We start from the raw sequence: 18,865 nt of genomic DNA, 5'->3' as shown, positions 1-18,865 counted from the left end.
GGGATCTGACATGATCCCTGTAATGTGTTCGTCAAGCTAAAACCCTCACATTACACTGTGTTACTTATTGATGCTCCTCCTAACCCACACTAACACAAGGAGAAAGAGAGGCGACCTGATTATAGTGTGCGTGTGTGTGTGTGTTTATAGTAATGTGTTTATATTTAGCTCTACATTTTTTGCAAGAGTTACATTTAAAAAATATATAGAAATTGAATATTTAAAGAAGAGCTTGGTTGGAGAGGCCTATGCTGCCACCTACTTTAATAACAGCAGATGATGGGAAACTAAAGGCATAGAAACAAGTGACTTGGTAATAGGAAGTACATTTATTTCCACGACAGTTTTAAAAAGCAATTTTTGGATTGACCAATGTAGATATTTTCAAATGCATCCAAATTAAAAGTTGTATCACAGAATTTCTATTTGAAATCTTTTGGACATCATAGCAATCTTGAGGGAATCCTATATGAGTCAGAAAAGGTTGTTCATATGATAGGTAAGATATATAAAACCTTACAAGCATATCCAACTGACAATCTCTTAGAAATAAATATAAACTATTGGAAGATTTAAAAATATCTGATATTGGCACAAGATGGAGGGAATGTGGTAACAGCTAACAAACATTTTGAAATTCTACAGCACAATGGCAGAGTCATGTCTGAAGTGTAAAAGTACTAAGGACTCAATGATGAATGCCTTCTAGGAATGCTATGAAGTCCAAAAGTTACGGGCGGAGTTGGAAAGGTGGCAGCCAGAAGTATTCCAATGTAAACGCTCTTTTAATTCGCCTGTCTGCATATTTCAAGACATGGCATATGAGGGTGCAGTGAGATACCCGATTGTATTGGACGATACTTTTCTCATCATCTTCAAAACTGGAAATCAACCAATCCTCTGTCATTCACGCAATGGAAAGGTCAAAATGCTTTACCATCTAAACATTTTAAAGTGTGTGGACGACGGAGAGAAACAAAATCGTGCAAAAGGTGATACAGGCGCCGGAGATAGGGGTGAGGGCTATTGGGTCTGGGCAGGAGTGGTGTAGCTGGTGTTTGTATGATGTTGTCGTTTGTATGTGTATGTTTTGTATTGTTTATAAAATCAAATTGTGTATATATTAAAAAAAAGGCATTGTAATGGTGTGCGTGTGAGAGGTGTGTGTGTGTGCGTTGCTGTCACACAGATGCTGAAGACCATAATCCTGGAAGATATACAGGCTTCCTAAAATGGCCTGTTGATTAGTTCCAAGATAACACCCTGAACGTATTCTATGGATTCTACTAAAACACATACTGATTCCACTAAACTACTAAACATTACAGTTTATACTGTGTGTGTGTGTGTGTGGTGTGTGTGTGTGTGTGTGTGTGTGTGTGTGTGTGTGTGTGTGTGTGTGTGTGTGTGTGTGTGTGTGTGTGTGTGTTGTGTGTGTGCGATAGTTAGTTAGGGTTTGTCGGTATCCAGATTGTCATACTGTTTCAGTACCATGGTATATGGGATTACCGGAAGTGCTGCACAAACCAATGTAGTCAACAGGGATCTTGATCCAGGAGGGGATTGAATGTCTCTGCTGTAACCAAGAAGCTTGATCTTGACATCTAGCCACCAAATGCATAGCTGGAGCCCTGAGCTGGATGTCATTTATTTGACACATATTAGATTTTTTTTAATAGTTATACTTAAATAAGCAGTGGCGGAGCACACACCCCTGCAGCAACCCAAATGATGATCAACGGTATATAAACGGTATACCGACCAAGCCTAGTGTTAGCGATGTTTTGTTCAACGGCATCCACCCACAACTGCTAATAACCCATCCGCAACCTCCTGACTCTATGTCATAAAGTGAAAATGTAGAAAATGTGCTCTGAAGTTCCCTTTTTCTCTCGAACATTTATTGAATTATGACGTTTTTTTCACTGCTTTTAACCAGGGCCCATAGTCCTCTGGTCAGAAGTATTGCACCGTTTAGAGATGGATTGGACCAAGGTGCAGCGTGGTAGACTTTTATTTAAATGAAACCGAAAAAACAACAAAATACAAAACGAACGTGAAGCTACATGCAGTGCAGAAAGCAACTACACACAAACAAGATCCCACACCTAAAGGTGGAAAAAAAGGCTGCCTAAGTATGATCCCCAATCAGAGACAACGATAGACAGCTGCCTCTGATTGGGAACCATACAACAAAGAAATAGAAAAACTAGAATGCCCACCTAAATCACACCCTGACCTAACCAAATAGAGAAATAAAAAGGCTCTCTAAGGTCAGGGCGTGAAAGAGAAGTGTTTTCTTAATCCTGGTGCTGGGAACCCAAAGAGGGCCGCATTTTAGTTTTTGCCCTCTAGCACTACACACCAGATTCCATTAATCAACTCATCATTAAACCTTTGAATAGTGGAATCAGGTGTGTAGTGCTAGAGGGCAAAAAGTAAAATGTGCCCCTCTTTTTCGGGTTCCCATGACTGGGATTAAGAAACACTGATGTAGGGACGCTGCCAGAGGCTGTGGCTCAGTCCAAAAACAACTCCAGAAACAAACCCTCGCCCTCTACTCTCTAGGCTCCTGCACTTAACAGACAGTAAATCCAGAAGAAGTGGTTTGGTGTATATATAGCAAACTGGTTTTCTGCTGAGGAAGGAGAGGGAGAGGAGAAAAGGGCTCATCTCACTTTGTGCTGGAGGAAAACTGATGAGATGGGAGTCTGTGGTCGGTATATACAGTAGAGGAGCAATATACTTTTATTTATGCATTTTTCTATATTCAGACTTTTTCACCCAGCACTTAGTGTGATATATTGTGATGTGAGGATAATAGCATTGCTTTCAGGTATTTCTGCCCTGTGATACAGTGTATCCCTACACCAGCAATCTATCTCATCAGGGAATTAGGATCACTCTTATGTATACAGTGTGTGTGTGAGTGCGAGCAAGCGTGTGTGTCTGGATAGAGTTTAGATAGGAGCCAGACCTGGTTTCTGGTGCTGCTTGGCATTTCATTTGAAAGTGCCAGAAAGGGAGAACGATCAAACTGGGTTGTTGTATTCTGTGGAGTGCAGAACAGGGGAATTATAGCAGATTCCTGCAGTGTTTGTGTGTGTGTGTGTGTGTATGTGTGTGTGTGTGTGTGTGGTGTGTGTGTGTGCGTGCGTGTCTTCATGTGCATGTGTGTTCTCAATATTGGTCAATAAGGCAGTGCCTGCAGACTCCAGTCACAAGGCAGAGCTCAAAGTTAGAAGGCAACGCCAGGCTTACGGTGTGACACAGAAATGCTAACCTTTTGAACCTGGGTCATATTCATTTGTGAAAACTGTAGCGAAATGTTTTGCAATAGGGAAAACGAAAAACATCCATTTCTTGTTGGACAAATTCAGGTAGGTCCCGCCCCGTTTCTTCCCATTTGCTTCCTCGTGAATATATCCCAGTCCTCATCTCCTTAGACAGTGCACTTAACCATGAGGACCTGGAGAGCACGTCTGTGTCCTCCAGGTGAACGCTGGGTAGACAGTCTGGCCCCTTGTATCAGACCCACCGTCACAGGCCTGACTGGAAACCCAGCAGGGCAGCAGCAGCAGACTCAACACAAGATAATAGCATCCTCACAAGGTAAAAGCCCTAACCCAAATCAGTGACCTTATGGTTAGAGCGTCTTCCCTGAGATTGGAAGGTTGGGAGTTTGTTCCCCAGCCGTTCTCCTTCTCAGTGCCTAGTCTCTGTTGGTCCAATCAGTCCTTTTTCTGGGTTATTTATTTTTCTTTTAAAGGGAGTTGGTCAATCCCATCCCTCTCATATTTATTGGACAGGATAGAGAGAGTATGTTCAAATAGCACTTTTCCAGATTCGAACCCGTGCTGCAGCGGTATATATGTCCCAGAGGCAGCGGCTTAGACCACTAGGCCACCCTAGGCCATCCTTTCTGACTCTCAGGTGCCCAGTAAACTGTCTGTGACTGCTGGACAGATGCAATACCATGAGCCGTAATGAACTTGTAGAGAAATGTCACATGCTTCACTTTCCTTAATAGTGCTAAAACTCAGGGAGTCCCTCCCTCTTTGTTTTCTTTCGAACCCTGGTAGCCCTATAATCTCCCCCTCTATATCTCTGTCTGGCTCTCCATCCTCTTTCCATCTCTTGCTCACACGCTAGGGCTGTGGCGGTCATTCAATTTTGTCCGCCGGGTTATTGTCGTGCAAAAGTGTTTGACCGTTAATTAAGATACTTAGGTTTAGCATCTCCAGGCCTCCGCGCATATAAACCGCACGCAAGTCGCTGATGCACGCCTTTTGGAGCGTTTACATTAAAAAAAGTCTAATATATAAATTAAATATACACCATCACAATAAATCAATGTTTTATTTTAGGCAGGTTTAAATAAACATGATATGAAGAAAATGTATTTCAGAAGAACAGAATATGAGTTGGTCTACTGTATGTTATCTGGCTACGCACCATGCCATAGGCTGTAGGCGTGTTCATTTAGGCGATAAGATATGCTTATAAATCCCGTGCCATTATTTTATATTATATGATTTTATAGCAAGAATAATATGGTCCCGTGTGGCTCAGTTGGTAGAGCATGGCACTTGCAACGCCAGGGTTGCAACGCCAGGGTTGTGGGTTCATTCCCCACGGGGGGACCAGGATGAATATGTATGAACTTTCCAATTTGTAAGTCGCTCTGGATAAGAGCGTCTGCTAAATGACTTAAATGTAAATGTAATATAATTGAACTCAGCTAAATAAAATAGAGAGGATATTTGTCCCATTCCGGGAGCGAGTACGCATACGAAGTGGCTACGTTGAGTGTCAAAAGTGATCACTTGAAACAAGTCCTATGTGCTAGATTTAGAGTTATTTGGCAACTGTAAGAAATTGTATTAGATATTGGTAACTTGTTTTAACAACTTCTCAACATTAGCTATAGTTGACACAACACACACAACTCCCCTCCCCCATGACAACCACCGACACACACAACTCCCCTCCCCCATGACAACCACCGACACACACAACTCCCCTCCCCCATGACAATCACAGACACACACAACTCAAGGTTGGAGCACAAGACAAAGGACTGTGGGAAGAGCCAATGGAATGTCGACATCAGGCCTGATCAGGACTACCCAAGACCCAGATCGACAAATCGGAAGGCCAGACTACCAGATCAACCTACTTTGCTTGTTGCCTATATAAAACTGTACAACTGTTTAAACTGYCTCTTTTCCTGACGATTCCATACGAATCAGACAGAAGGAGCCGTGCTGCACGCTTTGCCTAATATTTTTACACTTGAATAAACCTGCCTTATTATACAATTATCCACCTCGTCCTATGTCTCCATTTGTTCTCCTGTCTCCAGTAAACGTTTTATCAACACAACTTCAGTTGTGAATGATCCAAACCTTAGAATGTCTTAGAAATCAAAACATAAATGGGTCGCATGATGCGACTACAGGCTATTGATGATTTGAGAAAGTCGCTAAAAAAAGCTTGCGCTCTGTTCCTTGCCTCAGGCTGCACACGCTGTTCTCTCATCAAGTGGTCCTATTTTCACCCGTCAGACTATTCCCAATTTAATTTAGTCTTTGCTAATATGTCAAATTTGTTTAGAATTTAGAATGGCCCGTTATCAAATGGGCAGGGCCAGGGGGGAAAAAGACTGTATGCTGTCATCTGTATGCACTCGAATAGCGAATGGAGGCTGCCGCTTTCCCACCGGTTCTGTTTTCAATCATGCTGGTAGGCTACCCGGTTATTTCACTCCAGGCATCAACCACTGTTTGAGGAGCATGCAGCCTCTTGCTGCATGACAGGTGGTATTCCGCCCAAACTCTGTATGCCATCGGCTCTCCTACCATGTTCCTGCAGCTACCCAGTGTTTAATTTGGGTAACCAAGTGAAATCTGTTTGGGAATATTGATAGTAACACGTTTTCACAAAACATATGTAATTCAACTGTTGGCAGCCCCTCTCTCTGCAAGCTGGAGAAAGGAATGAAGCAAAGAGAGGAGATGGAAACACATGGTGGGTGAGATATCCTGTAGCTGAAGGTAATGTGTCAGCCTATTAATTATGAAAATATAACAAAATCCCTATTACTAGGCTATTCAAAATCAAATACAAATCCACTATAATTGTAGGCTACCTGTAAGCCGCCCTGCACAATCAGTGAACCAACAGCATCGCCTAGGCCTATACGCTCTCTCTAAGACTCATGGATAGAAAGTTTGGAGCATAGCATGAGGTAACCAGTCCATCCGGTATGCATAATAATACAGTCCACACTCAAAGGCGATTACTAGAATTTGTTTAATTTTGAAGTATAGGCTAGCTAGAGAAATTATGTACCAATTGTGTACCCATCTGAAATCAGTTATTATATGTTTTTTCTGCCATGCATAATATGTGGTAGGCTATGTACTGTCATTATTTTAATTTCATATTTTTTTTCAGGCTTAATATTAAAATCATCACCTTAGAAAGCGCTGTCGTTTTCGTCGTGTTTGGCTTTGAAACAACGTCCCGCAATGACCGTGTTTTCAACCCGTTGTTGAACTTCTTTCCTTAAATTGATCAATCCCAGTGAGGTGACTTTTAAAAGCACCATACTGTTTTGACGATGTATTGGATGTGATTTTAGAATGTATTTGCGTTGATGTCAGAGTGGCTAGATGGACAATAGAGCCCTGAGTACCAGGCCATTAGCGACCTGATGGTCATTAGTCAGTTGGGTACTACCAATGGATGTCCAGAGTGCATAAAAGGAGATTACCATGGAATTTTACTGCGGTCATGACTCATGACTGCCGGTATGGCCGTAACATGGTCACCGCAACAGCCCTAATCACACCCTCTCTCTCCCTTACTCTGTCCTCTCTTTCTCCCTCACACTCCTCTCGCTCTCTTCTCTCCTCACTCTCCCTTTTCTCCTCTTTTTCTTTCTCTGTGCTATTCTGCTTTTCGGTGCAGACTGCAGCACTTTAGGCACCGCTAAGTGAGTGTACAGTGTGAGCCAGATTTCAACATTCTTAAGTAGGAGAGAGGGAGAGAAAGAAGTGCGGAGCGAGAGATAGTGTTGTGGGGTAGGTGTCTGGTCTGGATAGTTGAATGACACTGAAACTGCTGATGTAACACAGCTGGTTGTTTAGACACGCATGCACAGACACACACACACACATACAAACACATTTACATTTACATTTAAGTCATTTAGCAGACGCTCTTATCCAGAGCAAACACACTCACCCCTTTGCGTAGTGCAATTCCCGGAGCTTGCTCCAGCTTGGATTGGCTTCCAGCCTTTTTACCATCTCCCTCTCAATCACTGCGGAATATTTGTGTGAGTGTGTACAGTATGTGTGGAAGAGGGAGGGAGAGAGGGAGTGCACGAGACCTAGAGGGAGCGGGTGAGACTGGGTGCTAGAGAGTGCGTGCCTGTGTGTGTTTTTGACTGTCAGTTCTGGTCAGCTGTCGGCCGTGGCTTGCTTCGATTGGAGGAGCCAGCTGTGTTCAGCTGCAGTGTAGGCAGATCAGATCAGTGCGGAGAGTGGCGAGACAAGGCAGCCTCTGTCTCCTGCAGCCGGAGGGAGCTCAGCGCTCAGCAGTGCAGAGCTAGAGGAGAGCAGTGGGTCTGCAGTACGAAGCAGGCAGGCAGGGCTGGAACACTGGTGCTTTAGGACTGGAGCAGGGCTACAGGAGGAACCTGGGCTAACCTAACCTGGACTGGACTAGGCTGTAGCTGGGCTTTCCTGAACTTAGCTCCATTAGGCTGGTCCAAGGTCCAGACTGCCAGGGACAGGTGGCCAGAGCTGGGTGGTGATCCCAGGCCAGAGGGCTCTGTCTGGGGGTGACGTGGTTGGGCACCTGGGTATGGGCTGCTCGGCCAGCTTGGTGCTCCTCCAGGTCCTGCGTTCCGTGGGCCGGGCCAACTGTGCCCACATGTGCTCCCGCCAGGACCAGCTATCCCTGGACGCCTTGCCGCCCGGCGAGGGCCACGCCACCTCCGGGGGAAGTAGAGCCCTCACCATCATCGTTATGGTAACTAACATCAGACTGCGGAGCTGTAGGCTGCAGCCTCCCTTCTTCCTTTGTTGGGGGGTTGGGGGGGTGTAAGATGTTCTAGAGGGAATCTGTTTGGTCTCCTTCTATTTTTGAATACGAGTGTTTACCATGTGATTTTCTCCCCTTGCTGTATGTTCGTGTGTCCTCTCTCTGTGTGTGTGTGCATGTGACTGAGTGTGTGTGTGTGCATGGGTGTGTGAAGGGTAATGTGCAGTATTATCAAGGAGCGAGGCATGATGTGATCAGAGCTGTGTGAGAGAGAGGGGCGAAAACAGAAGCAGGGGGCTGGCGGGGGTGTACAGGGAGAGAAGTGGACTGGGGGCTGGCTGGGGTTCAGTCCTGAGGAATTTAGTTTCTGTGGGAAAAATGTGCCTCATTGCTCATGGTTCGTCTAGTAGGCTGCTGATAAGATGTGAGTGTTTGTCTAAGTCAACGGGTGAATGAATGAGCAAATGAACAAATGTAGGATACTGTACTGGACTGGCCAATATTCTTATGTTTCTGTCTGTGAGTGACAGTGATACTGATTGTGCAATACCAATTTGGATCCATTATTAGGAGCAGTAGAGTGAAGTTGCCCCTATACGCTGCTCTTGGGTCAGTTTGGCATTTTCCCTACTAATGGTTAAGGTTATGATTGGGGAGGGGAAGCTGATCCAAGATCTGTACCCAGGGGAAGCTTCACCCCAGAGTTATTAAGACCGCGTTGAGACGTGACCGCTTGGTTCATGATGATTCATAAATTAGTAGGTGTGACATCAGTGGGGAGTCTGAGACTGATGTGAGGTGAGGATATACCCAGGGTGGCAAGGCGGTGCCGAGGAGCAGGGGTGTAGAGATATTTAAATAGTTACCCCTGTTGAATGGTGACAACAAACCTGGCCGCATCTGTATTTCAATGTCCTTGTCCGTCGGACCATCCATATGCCTGGTCGTTGTTGTGAAAATCCCCCTCTCTGTGACACGCATCCATATAAGCCTTTGTTTCCTGAGGGCTGCATGTATGACAACATTGAAGAAGTACGAAAAAATGTCAGGCTCATTTTGGCAGGGGGTGTGATCCATAAAGTTTGCCCGATGACTCAAACTGAATTGTTCCGCTGCTCTTTCGTTCGCTACGTACTTCAGTCTGAGACTGCAATCATTGAAGTCGTTCTTGGTGACGTCAAAATGAGGGGTGTTTTACAAAACAACGTCCTCGGCGTTTGGACGTAACCAATCAGAGCAACAAAGTCAATGATACGTTTTCAAAATGTCGCTTTACCCACCCGTGTTTTGGCTCTGGCGCAACCCATCGTTTTATTGTGACCAATCAGACGATCTAGAACGTATTTCCATTCTAGACATCGTAGGGGAGGTACTCAGATCCAGACTAATTGAGGAGAAGAAACTAACGTCCGTGGGTGTGGCGTAGTGTTTGGCAGGGGCAAGGAGTTTGGGCTAGCCAGGCAACCACAAAGTTCTCTCTCTCTCTCTCCTCTCTCTCTCTCTGTCTCTGTTTCTGTCTCTGTCTCTTTGTCTGTCTCTCTCTCTCTTTGTCTCTCCCTCTCCCTCTCTGCCTCTCTCTCTGTCTCTGTCTCTCTCTGCCTCTCTCTCTCTCTCTCTCTCTCTTTACATATACCAGAGGAACCTGTCTGTCTACTCACCTTCTTCTTGTGGCACTTAAAGTCTTGTTCATCTGCAGACTGGACCCATGCACGGTGTAGTCCTCTCTGCTGGAAGGAGCGGAGAGAGACAGAGGAAGAAAAGACGGGGAGGATGAAAAGACTCCTGGTCTGGTTATCTTCCCTTCTCTGCTTTCCTCTCATTTTTCTGGTCCTGTACAGTGGAACGAGTAGACAGGAGTAAGACGCTCAGGCAGACCTTTCTCCTGTACGGTAGTCTGCAGGGAGCTGAGGAGCTGTAATCCTCCTGGTCCATTAAGACATTGACCCACATCTGACCTGACAGTGTAGGAGAGGAAGCAGGACGGACAGACAGACAGTTATGGGCTGGGAATGGAGTCTGCACTGAGCTCACAGTGATGGAAAGACATGAAGAACTTAAATTAATCTATGTAATGCACGTTGGGAGGGAGGTAGAGAGCGCTCCAACCAACATGAGTCGAGGGACGGCCAAAAATCACAAGAACATAAAAAAAAGCATGTTAATATGTTTTATAGATATTTTTTGAGAGGCGGCAGGTAGCCTAGTGGTTAGAGCGTTGGGTCAGTAACCGAAAGGTTGCTAGATTGAATCCCCGAGCTGACAAGGTATAAATCTGTCGTTCCGCCTCTGAACAAGGCAGTAAACCCACTGTTCCTAGGCCGTCATTGTAATTAAGAATTTGTTCTTAGCTGACTTGCCTAGTTAAACGAAGGTTAAATAAAAAATAATAATTCATTAAAGTCATCCATGACTAACACGGATGTAGCTCAAACATGATGAGGCTCCCAAGGGGCCACAGCTATGGAGATAAATTGCCTTCGGAAAGTATTCAGACCCCTTGACTTGTTCCACATTTTGTTAGGTTACAGTCTTATTCTAAAATTCATTAAATCGTTTTCCCCCCTCATCAATCTACACACAATACCCCATAATTACAAAGCAAAACAATATTTTATACATTTTTGCTAACATATAAAAATAAATAAATAAATGGAAATATCACATTTACATAAGTATTAAGACCCTTTTACTCAGTAATTTGTTGAATCACCTTTGGCAGCGATTACAGCCTCGAGTCTTCTTGGGTATGGCGCTACAAGCTTGGCACACCTGGATTTTGGGGAGTTTCTCCCATTCTTCTCTGCAGGACCTCTCAAGCTCTGTCAGGTTGGATGGGGAGCGTTGCTACACAGCTATTTTCAGGTTCCTCCAGAGATGTTCAATCGGGTTCAAATCCGGGCTCTGGCTAGGCCACTCAAGGACATTCAGAGACATTTCCCGAAGCCACTCCTGCATTGTCTTGGCTGTGTGCGTAGAGGTCGTTGTTCTGTTGGAAGTTGAATCTTCACCCCAGTCTGAGGTCCTGAGCGCTCTGGTGTAGGTTTTCATCAAGGATCTCTCTGTACATTTCTCCGTTCATCTTTGCCTTGATTCCGACTTGTCTCCCAGTCCCTGCAGCTGAAAAACATCCCCATAGCATGAATGCTGCCACCACCATGCTTCACCGTAGGGATGGTGACAGGTTTCCTCCAGACATGACTCTTGGCATTCAGGCCAAAGAGTTAACCTTGGTTTTCGGTTCCTTTTGGCAAACTCCAAGCGGGCTGTCGTGTGCCTTTTACTGAGGAGTGGCTTCTGTCTTGCCACTCTACCATAAAGGCCTGATTGGTAGAGTGCTGCACAGATGGTTATCCTTCTGGAAGGTTCTCCCATCTCCACAGAGGAACTCTAGAGCTCTGTCAGAGTGACCATCGGGTTCTTGGTCACCTCCCTGACCAAGGTCCTTCTCCTCCGATTGCTCAGTTTGGCTGGCCGGCCAGCCAGCTCTAGGGAAAGTCTTGGTGGTTCCAAACTTCTTCCATTTAAGAATGATGGAGGCCACTGTGCTCTTGGGGACCTTCAATGCTGCAGAAACGTTTTGGTACCCTTCCCCAGATCGGTGCCTCGACACAATCCTGTCTCAGAGCTCTACGGACTGTCCTTTCGACCTCATGGCGTGGTTTTTGCTCTGACATGCACTGTCAACTGTATGACCTTATATAGACAGGTGTGTGCCTTTTCAAATCATGTCCAATCAATTGAATTTACCACAGGTAGACTCCAATCAAGTTGTAGAAACATCTTAAGGATGATCAATGGAAACAGGAGGCACCTGAGCTCAATTCCGAGTCTTATAGCAAAGGGTCTGAATACTTATGTAAATAAGGGATTTCTGTTTTTTTGTTTTAATAAATTTGCAAACATTTCTAAAAACCTGATTTCGCTTTGCCATTATGGGGTGTTGCATATAGATTGCTGTGGGAATTGTTATTTAATCAATTTTAGAATACGGCTGTAACGTAACAAAATGTGGAAAAAAGTCAAGGGGTCTGAATACTTCCCGAAGGCACTGTACATTGCTGTCAAAACATTTTTCATGTCTTCCATCACTGTGAGCTCAGTGCATACTCTATTCCCAGCATGTTGACTGCAATATATCTCCATAAATAGCAACACACAATTAATCAAGTTCAGGGTGAGGGCTGCAGCATGAAGCTCATTAAACTAAGGTTGATTGAGGTCCAGACATTAGGCTGTTCTCAGACTCTCCATGGTCTCTATCTGTCTGTCACTGACACTGGTGTCAAGTGAAAATATGTAACGACTTCCTGCCATTCCATTCCTTCATCTCCCCTTCTCTATCGCCTCCCTCTCTCGCAGGTTGTCTAGCGGTTAGTGTTGGGCCAGTAACCAAAAGGTTGCTGGTTTGAACACCCGAGCCGACAAGGTGAAAAATCTGTTAGTGTGCTTTTGAGCCAAGCACTTAACCCTAATTTGCTCCAGGGGCGCCTTACTACTACTATAGCTGACCCTGTAAAACAACACATTTCACAGGACCTATCTGGTGTATGTGACAATAATATATTTGTTTATCTGCCTCCTTCCCCTGTTCATAAGAGTATGATATTCTCACTCTCTGTACTCTCTAGCCCTCTCTCTTTACTCTTTCCTGCCCTCTCCCCCTCTTTTTCTCTCTCCCCCTCTATCCCCTCATCTCTCATTCTCTCTGTCTCTCTCCCCTCTCTCTCTCTCTGTCTCTGCAGTAGATGTGGACCGAGTTGATGTGATCCAGATGACGATAGCTGCAGTCTGGTCCTGGACCCTGTCCCGTGCTGTTTCAGCACTAGGAAACATAAACTCTCTGGCTCCCATCACACAACAGACTATTACTGCCTCCCAAACGGCACCTTTTTTTCCCTACAGTACGTAGTGCTGTGTACTACTTTTGACCAGAGCCCTATGGGCCCTGATCAAAAGTAGTGCTCTGCGAAGGGAATCGGTTGCCATTTGGGACGTAGATATCAATTGTAATTGAGATAAACATTCCCAGCTTCTACAGGTGGTCACACTCCAGGATATTACATGGCCTTGGACCTACCTTGTCAGCTCTGCTTTTCATCTATTTCCTTCCGTCTTCTCTTGTGTTTTCTCGCATCCTCTCGCTCTCTCTCAATTCAATTCAAAGGGATTTATTGGCATGGGAAGCATATGTTTGCATTGCCAAAGCAAGTGAAATAGATAATAAACAAAAGTGAAATGAACAATATAAAATGAACAGCAAACATTGCACATGCAAATGTTCCAAAGGAGTAGATATTTTAAATGTCATATTATGGCTATATGCAGTGTTGTAACGATGTGCAAATAGTTACAAAAGGGAAAATGAATAAACATAAATATGGGTTGTGTATATACAATGGTGTTTGTTCTTCACTGGTTGCCCTTTTCTTGCTGCAACGGGTCACAAATCTTGCTGCTGTGATGGGACACAGTTGTAATTCACTGGCTTGTATGCGAAGCAGTAATTGTTTCAGAACATCTCCTGCCATGTCACTGATGCGTCACTGTGTGCCTTGTTCACGGGCAGCACGACATATTTTTACCTTGTCAGCTCGGGGATTCGATCCAGCAACCCAACGTTCTAACCACTAGGCTACTTGCCGCCCCAATTAAGGTAGACATCCTCTTCTGCAAACCACTGGAAACCAGGTCAGGATATTTTTTAATTACTGGACAAAAGCCATGACAGGGAGACATAGTGGAGTGGTAACGCACGTGCAAGCAGTTGCTCCCGACGCCACTTGGGTACACTGCAGCATCCACCGAGAGGCTCTTGCTGCCAAAGGAATGCCTGACAGCTTGAAAGACATTTTGGACACTACAGTGAAAATGGTTAACTTTGTTAAAGCAAGGCTCCTGAACTCTCGTGTATTTTCTACATTGTGCAATGATATGGGCAGCGACCATGTAACGCTTTTACAACATACAGAAGAAGTGCGCTGGTTATCAAGGGGCAAAGTATTGACACGTTTTTTGAATTGAGAGATGAGCTTAAAGTTTTCTTTACTGACCATCATTTTCACTTGTCTGACCGCTTGCATGATGACGAGTTTCTCACACGACTGGTCTATCTGGGGGATGCTTTTTCTCGCCTGAATGATCTGAATCTAGGATTACAGGGACTCTCCGCAACTATATTCATTGATGCGGTACAAAATTGAGGCTATGATTAAGAAGTTGGAGCTCTTTTCTGACAACACACATGTCTTTCCGTCATTGTATGATTTTTTTGTGTGCAAATGAACTCAAGCTTACGGACAATGTCAAATGTGATATAGCAAAGCACCTGAGTGAGCTGGGTGCGCAATTACGCAGTTACTTTCCCAAAACGGACGACACAAACAACTGGATTCATTATCCCTTTCATGCCCTGCCTCCAGTCCACTTACCGATATCTGAACAAGAGAGCCTCATCAAAATTGCAACAAGCGGTTCTGTGAAAATGTAATTTAATCAGAAGCCACTGCCAGATTTCTGGATAGGGCTGCGCTCAAAGTTTTTTGCCTTGGCAAATCACGCTGTTAAGACATTGATGCCCTTTGCAACCACGTACCTATGCGAGAGTGGATTCTCGGCCCTCACTAGCATGAAAACTAAATACAGGCACAAACTGTGTGGACTGAGACTCTCCAATACAACCTAACATTGCAGAGTTATGGGCATCCTTTCAAGTACACCCTTCTCATTAACCTGTGGTGAGTTATTCACAATTTTTGTTGAACAAATAAGGTTTTATATGTAAGATGGCTAAATAAAGAGCAAAATTATTGATTATTATTTGTTCCCTGGTCCTATAAGACCTCTGTCACTTCCCACGAGCCGCGTTGTGACAAAAACTCACACTCATTCTTATGTTTAATAAATGTATCGTATAGTGTGTGTGGCAGGCTTACAATGATGGCAAAAAACAACATTTGAGAGTGCTAGATGGAGGTTGAATGTCTGAAGGTGTTTGGGAACCACTGGTCTAGGTGGAATTTGTATTTGTAGTCCTGGCATCTGGGCCTTTTTTGGAACACCATTATTTTTGTCTTACTGAGATTTACTGTCAGGGCCCAAGTCTGACATAATCTGTGCAGAAGATGTAGGTGCTGCTGTAGGCCCTCCTTGATTGTGGACAGAAGCACCAGTAGACATTTGACTTCAGGTTTTAGTAGGGTGTGGCAGACTGTCCTAGTGCCGTTGATATATATGTTGAAGAGGGTGGGGCTCAAGCTGCATCCCTGTCTCACCCCATGACCCTGTGGAAAGAAATGTGTGTGTTTTTGTCCATTTTAACCACACACTTGTTGTTTGTGTACACAGATTATATAATGTTGTATGTTTTTCCCCCAACACTGCTTTAACTAGGCAAGTCAGTTAAGAACAAATTCTTATTTTCAATGACGGCCTTTCAATGACGGCCTTGTTCAAGAGCAGAATGACAGATTTTGTACCTTGTCAGCTCGGGGATTCGATCTTGCAACCTTTTGGTTACTAGTCCAACGCTCTAACCACTAGGCTACGCTGCCGCCCTGCCATCAATTTGTATAGTAGACCCTCATGCCAAATTGAGTCAAAAGCTTTTTACTCAACCACACATGAAGACTATGCCTTTGTTTTGGTTTGTTTGTTTGTTTGTCAATTACGGTGTGCAGGGTGAAAACATGGTAAAAAGACAATATGACATTTGCTCAGAACATTGTTTACACTGAGGACATGTACAAGTCTGCTGTTAATGATAATGCAGTGGATTTTCCCAAGGTTGCTGTTGATGCATATTCCACGGTAGTTATTGGGGTCAGATTTGTCTCCACTTTTGTGGATTGGGGTGGTCAGTCCTTTGTTCCAAATATTGGGGAAGGTGCCAGAGCTGAGGATGATGTTAAAGAGTTTAAGTAAAGCCAATTGGAATTTTTGGTCTGTATATTTTATCATTTCATTTAGGATAACATCAACACCACAGGCCTTTTTGGGTTGGAGGGTTTGTATTTTGACCTGTGTAATTGGAGAATTCAGTGTGTTCTGGTAGTGTTTTAATAGTTGATTCTAAGATTGTATTTGATCATGTATATGTTTTTGCTGTTTGGTCTTTGTTATAGAGCCCAAATTTGTCTCTGTGTCTCTCTTTAACTCTAATACTTTTTTAATTTGTTTATTGTGATATCTTATGTTGTTCTTGTCTATAACTGTTCTGTACTTTATCAGATATTTGTACATTTTATGCGGACCCCAGGAAGAGTAGCTGCTGCATGTGCAGTAGTTAATGGGGATCCTAATTAACTTAACTCTCTCTCTGTCTATTTGTCTCTTTCTCTCTCTGTGTCGCTCTCCCTCCGTATTTTCTCTTTCTCTCTCGTTCACACCCCTGTTTGATAAGCAGTCGCTGCTAATTCTAAGGCCTGCACTCATTCTATTTTGATACTGCACACAGCTGCAGTTTACTGACAGAATCCGTACAGGGGTGGATGGAGAGAACGGGAGAAAAGAAGGAGAAAGGGGCTGTTTGGTGGAAGTGAGTGAGTGAGGGTGGGTGGGTGGGTGGAGAGGAAAGAGGGAGAGATGGAGGGATGGAAGCAGCCCAGACAGCTGAGGCAGAATTCGAGGGGGGAATAAGGGAAGGAGGAAAGGAAGGAGAGAGAGAGAGGGGTGGTTGGATGTTTGATGGGCTGCAGGTGTTTTAGAAGCTCGTTAAATGACTTAATGGGCTGGTGTGCAACAGAGCCTGTTGATGATGCACACTGATGGAGATTTTCTAAATATGAAGCAATTATGGAACTCAAAATAGTTTGAAATAAGGAGGAAGAATTGTACTACTACTACTAGACTACTACCACTACTGATAGCAGTACTACTATATGGAATCAATGTGTCTTCTCTTACTGGAAGTTTAGGGGTGTCAACCATTAATCTCACATTGTGTGTGTGTGTGTGTGTGTGTGTGAGACACTGTTTCCCTGATCTGCCTGAGAAAAGTGGTCTGTGGTCTAACTGTCACTAAGAGCAAGAGAGAAGGGGGCTAGCTAGAGAGAAGACGGAGAGGTACATAACATATTGAGTATGACACACTCACGGTGTGTTTACGGACACTGTACTCTCTCTCTCCATTAGATACACGTTAGGTACATCTGTATAGGGTCGTTCTATATGAACCATACCCCTTTTGATTTTAACAAAACTTTCCATACATTTTTGCCCATTGCAGAAGTGGTCCGAAAGTGACTTTTTGAACCTGAATGCCAAAACATTTAGGAGAAAGAGGTGCTCAAAGTTGACCCATTTTGCATACTGCACCCTAGCATGAGGCATCCATGTTTTAATCACTGAAAAACATTAACGATTGAGTTTGGTATCATTTGAAAGCCCGAAGCATGAAATACAGCCACAGACCATTATTCCTCCTCCACCAAACTTTACAGTTGGCACTATGCATTGGGGCAGGTAGCGTTCTCCTTGTATCCGCCAAACCCAGATTCGTCCTTCAGACTGCCAGTTGGTGAAGCGGCATTCATCACTCCAGATAATGTGTTTCCACTGCTACAGAGTCCAATGACGGCGAGCTACACTTGTCATTGCGCATGGTGATCTTAGGCTGTTTTGGCCATTGAAACCCATTTAAAGAAGCTCCTGACGAACAGCTGCTGACGTTGCTTCCAGAGGCAGTTTGGAACTCGGTAGTGAGTGTTGCAACCGAGGACAGACGATTTTTACGCACTACGCGCTTCAGTACTCGGCAGTCCCGTTCTGTGAGCTTGTGTGGCCTACCACTTCGCGGCTGAGTCGTTGTTGCTCCTAGACGTTTTCACGTCACAATAACAGCACTTACGGTTGACCGGGGAAGCTCTAGCAGGGCAGGAATTTGTCGAACTGACTTGTTGGAAAGGATGCATTCTATGACGGTGCCACGTTGAAAGTCACTGATCTCTTCAGTAAGTCCATTTTACTGCCAATGTTTGTCTATGGCTGTGTGCTCGATTTTATACACCTGCCTGCAATCGGTGTGGCTGAAATAGCCGAATACACTTGAAGGGGTGTCCACATACTTTTGTGTATATATAGTGTATGTTGGACCTTAGACCCTAATTTACATAATCTAGTGTTTTTCAGGTGTGTCCGTCATCAGTTGAGACACAGCATACTCTTGAATACAGGATGGGTGCCAATTCACTCATAGAAACATAATCCATAGAATGGACCTATCCCTTCAGACCACTGAAATTAGCTGGTACACTATTGACATTTAAATTCTATTGACATTTTTACTTCCATTTACTACCACAAAGATGGCTACCGCTCCACCCACCGTTGAATGTAAACTTAGATGGGAATGTCATTTTCTATTATCTATATTTCTATGATTTCAATAGCTTTCCTATGAAAGATTGATAGTAGAATTTGAAAACAACAGATATTCCCATTCAAGTTAACAAACCCTGATGTGTGGACCTCCAGCCATCTTTGTGGTACGATGTGAAAGTTGAAATGTAATGTTTAGTAGCTACATTTATCAGCCATAACATGACACTCGCCCTTTATTCAAGAACATTCCGTGTCTCAACCGATGGCGGGTACAAGATGGACACCTCAAATGACATGAAATAGGGACTAAGCTACAAAAGTGAAAATGGAAAAAAATCTGAGTTTACGCATTTTTAGATGATTGCCATTAAAGGTTAAAACAAATGACAATGTTTAGAAGAAAAAAAATTCAAGAAATTATAAAATAGTTTGACCATCCTGATTGTAAGCTTTCAAATGATATCAAATTTCTCTTTTTCAGTAATGAAGATAT

General features: G+C 44.0%; 1 protein-coding gene across 1 annotated transcript in view; it reads left to right on the top strand.

Moving 5' to 3' along the window:
- The first annotated feature begins 7,444 nt into the window (after positions 1 to 7,444).
- LOC111982648 (dedicator of cytokinesis protein 10) overlaps positions 7,445 to 18,865 on the top strand; it is a 127,310-nt gene continuing 115,889 nt past the window's right edge. Inside the window, 1 exon segment of the mRNA XM_070433925.1 lies at positions 7,445 to 8,043. Within this exon segment, the coding sequence (XP_070290026.1) occupies positions 7,876 to 8,043 (168 nt within the window). The 5' untranslated portion in view covers positions 7,445 to 7,875.

Source organism: Salvelinus sp. IW2-2015, linkage group LG22 (genome assembly GCF_002910315.2).
Source record: "Salvelinus sp. IW2-2015 linkage group LG22, ASM291031v2, whole genome shotgun sequence".
In the NCBI taxonomy this organism is placed as follows: domain Eukaryota; kingdom Metazoa; phylum Chordata; class Actinopteri; order Salmoniformes; family Salmonidae; genus Salvelinus; species Salvelinus sp. IW2-2015.
Note: the sequence above shows the minus strand (reverse complement) of the source record. Positions and strands in the feature narration are given on the sequence as shown.